At 39.4% G+C, this 3,477-nt stretch overlaps 1 protein-coding gene across 1 annotated transcript; it reads left to right on the plus strand.

The window, feature by feature from the left end:
• The first annotated feature begins 2,093 nt into the window (after positions 1-2,093).
• Gm21661 (predicted gene, 21661) lies at positions 2,094-2,777 on the plus strand. The gene has a single exon (XM_017318790.2). It carries the CDS (start codon positions 2,094-2,096, stop codon positions 2,775-2,777), a length of 684 nt encoding a protein of 227 aa, XP_017174279.1.
• Positions 2,778-3,477: the final 700 nt, after the last annotated feature.

The following is a 3,477-nucleotide window of genomic DNA, read 5'->3' on the forward strand; positions in this document are numbered from 1 at the left end:
GATTGCCATTGGTTTCAATATATGTCATTTAACCCTGTCAAATTCCAGGTTTTTTTGCATAAAAATAGTCCTCCTCTAACTGTGGGTTTTCATAAAGTGAAAATTGGTGTGCTATCCAGTGTGCTGCCTCAAAGAGTCTGGCAATATTTATGATAAGAAGCACAGCTTAAAGATAACCAAGGGAAAGGTTGGAACATGAAAAATAACCACCATGGATGTTGTCAAGTCAGAAACCGAAGACTTTCTCAGAACGAAAATAAAAACAAAAATGAAACAAAACAAAACACAAACCAAACAAATAAATAAAAATCCAAAAACCAAACAATAAAAACAATGCAAGGGTGAAATTCTTTGGCAGAATATTACTCAGATCATCAGGCCTTTCAGTTGGGATTTCATTTATTATTTCTAGGAGGCCATATGAAAAGGTAAATTCGAGATGCTGAACGTTTCTGAGTGTAACTAGGGAAGGAACCAGCCTGAGAGGGGTTCTATGATGTAAGCTGAACTAGGGTGATGTCACAGAGCACTGGCTGGAGGTTGCTCATCTATTCCACTTGGAGGCGCTAGAATCCATTGAAGGTGAGTTCACTATCTTCACAGTGGTGTGTCAAAGCCAGGTCATTTTTTCCCACAGGCTTTTGGTGCCTGGTCTGTATCAGGAGACAGAATCTTGACATCTAGGATATTTTTCTATGGGTAAGTATATTTATGTAGTAATTAGGACCCTCATAGCTACAGAAAGCTAAAAATTTTCTCTCCTACAGAGAGTTACTGTACAATTTACTTTCTCCATGTTTATTAGCTAGGGAGATGAATGGTCTAGGTTAGTTTATCTCCTGAATTTATTACCCTTGCTAACAATATCTAGATCACAATTCCACTAAAATGCCAAATCTCCTCTTTGTCCAAGTGCATGTTAGAAGATATTAGTTCTAAATGGCTGATATTGCCTCAAATTGTTGAGTTGTTCTTGAGTTCACTGATGCAATCGCTTCATCAAATAATTTTGAAGCTGGGTCAGGAGAAACAATAAAGAAGGACAGTGGTGTGCTGTGTCCCTGGGAAGATATTTGTGAATGCAGGCACTTAGCTCAGTCCTTACACGTACAAGAGAGTCATGGTGACCCTTCTGGCCCTTTTATTTTTTTTTTCTCTTCTTCTTGATCATTGGGTGTAATAGTCATAGCACAACCTAAATTGACATAGAATTTCAAGGAGATGATCCTCATCAGAGACAAATTAACTCAGGGCTGAAGAAATAAATGTTGATCTGAGTATATTCTTCTGAGCTCTAGAGAATTACTTGTTAATTACACTATTTTTATGTCCTTGTTTTTTTGTTTCTTTGTTTCTTTGTTTGTTTGTTTGCCTGCTTGGTTAATTTTATTTGAGTTTCTGTATGTTTAGATTTGGCTGTCAGGAAACTCACTGTGTAGACCAGACTAGCCTTTATCTCACTAAGGTCTGCCTCACTCTGCCTCTTGAGTACTATGATTAAAGTTATGGGTCACCACCACTTCCTATTAACTTCTCCATTTGATTGTTTGTTTTGTTATTTTTTGTTTGAATTTCTCTTTTGTTTGTTTTTCGTTTGATTTTCTTCTGTTTTCTATTACTTGTTGTTGTTGTTGTTGTTGTTGAGACAGGGTTCCTCTCTATAGCACTGGCTTCCCTGGAACTCACTTTGTAGACCAGGCTGGTCTCTAATTTAGAAATCTGCCTGTCCTTGCCTTCTGAGTTCTGGGATTAAATGCGTGTACCACCATGGCTGACTTATTAACTTCTTATTTTTATAAAATTAATTTTAGGAGCTCAAATCTGTTTAGCATAGTCTTCTTCACATGCTCAGAAGTTCTCGTAGAGAAGAGTCTTGGTCCAGCATTCACTCCCAACCCATAACCATTGCCCATCAGGAATTCATATATATGACAGAGGCAACAGCATTGTGTCTGGCGTAAACGGGCAAGATCTTCAGTCCCAGGCAATGGGCAAGTATGATATTTGAAGAGAATGGAAGCCACTTAGACAGTGTGATTTAGCACAACAGGTCTACAGCCTTGAAGATGACAATACCTCTGAAGAGTCTGAGCATGACATCACTCAAGAAGAAGAGTAGGAGGAAGCCTTCTTCCCAGGCCCTGGGGAATATTGTTGGCTGCAGAATTTCTCACGGGTGGAAGGAAGGTAATGAGCCTGTCACCCATTGGAAGGCCATCATTCTAGGTCAACTGCCAACAAACCCTTCTCTTTATTTGGTGAAGTATGACGGAATTGACAGTGTCTACGGACAGGAGCTCCACAGCGATGAGAGGATTTTAAATCTTAAGGTCTTGCCTCACAAAGTAGTTTTTCTTCAGGTGAGGGATGTCCACCTCGCCAGCGCCCTGGTTTGCAGAGAGGTACAACACAAATTTGAGGGGAAAGATGGCTCTGAGGACAACTGGAGTGGGATGGTGCTAGCCCAGGTGCCATTCTTACAGGACTATTTTTACATTTCCTACAAGAAGGATCCGGTCCTCTACGTCTATCAGCTCCTGGATGACTACAAGGAAGGTAACCTCCACATCATTCCAGAGACCCCTCTGGCTGAGGCGAGATCAGGTGATGACAATGACTTCTTAATAGGTTCCTGGGTGCAGTACACCAGAGATGATGGATCCAAAAAGTTCGGAAAGGTTGTTTACAAAGTTCTAGCCAATTCTACTGTGTACTTTATCAAATTTCTCGGTGACCTACATATCTATGTCTATACTCTGGTGTCAAATATCACTTAAATTAAAAAAAATCACAAAGTACAGAAAAGTAAACTTATAGGATTGAAAAAAATGTTTATTTTCCTGTGTTGGGTACCTATGGGTCTTTGACAACCTCAGTATCTTTGTCAATAAAATTTGTTTTGTTCTAAAAATTAATACGTGTGACATGACATGCTTTTAGTGAACACATTGTTGGAAGAGATGGACTATGGTGGAAAGAACATCAAAGCAAGATGAAAGTTGCATCGCAGGCTGTGAACAGTGCATACATCTAATATTACACAGGCTAAAATGGACAGGACTTAGATTCTGTGGTCTGCATAGTGAGCAAGGAATTGGAGATATGACTTAGAGGAGCAGGGATGGCAGCAAAAGATGGATTTTTAGGAAGAAGGGGAGAAAGACAGGACATAGATAGAATCTCTGGAATGAAGTCTGAGGGAGAAACAACAAGTTGGGGGAAAGAGTGATAGATAAAAGGAATGTGGCCTTGTTACACAAAGTGCAACCCAGAAAACTGATCCAAAGAGACTCAGAAATCAGACAAAATCAGGTTTCATTTGAATAATGAAACCAAATGAAACTTGTCTCTCATTTTAAGATTTATTATCTTTATTTATATGGGTGGGTAGTAGCTTGAGAGTATAGGTGACCACAGAGACATGAGTTGTCAGATCCCATGGAGCTGGCATTAAAGCTGATTGTTAACCATTGGATA

The sequence above is a fragment of the Mus musculus genome, chromosome Y (genome assembly GCF_000001635.26).
Source record: "Mus musculus strain C57BL/6J chromosome Y, GRCm38.p6 C57BL/6J".
Taxonomy (NCBI): Eukaryota; Metazoa; Chordata; class Mammalia; order Rodentia; family Muridae; genus Mus; species Mus musculus.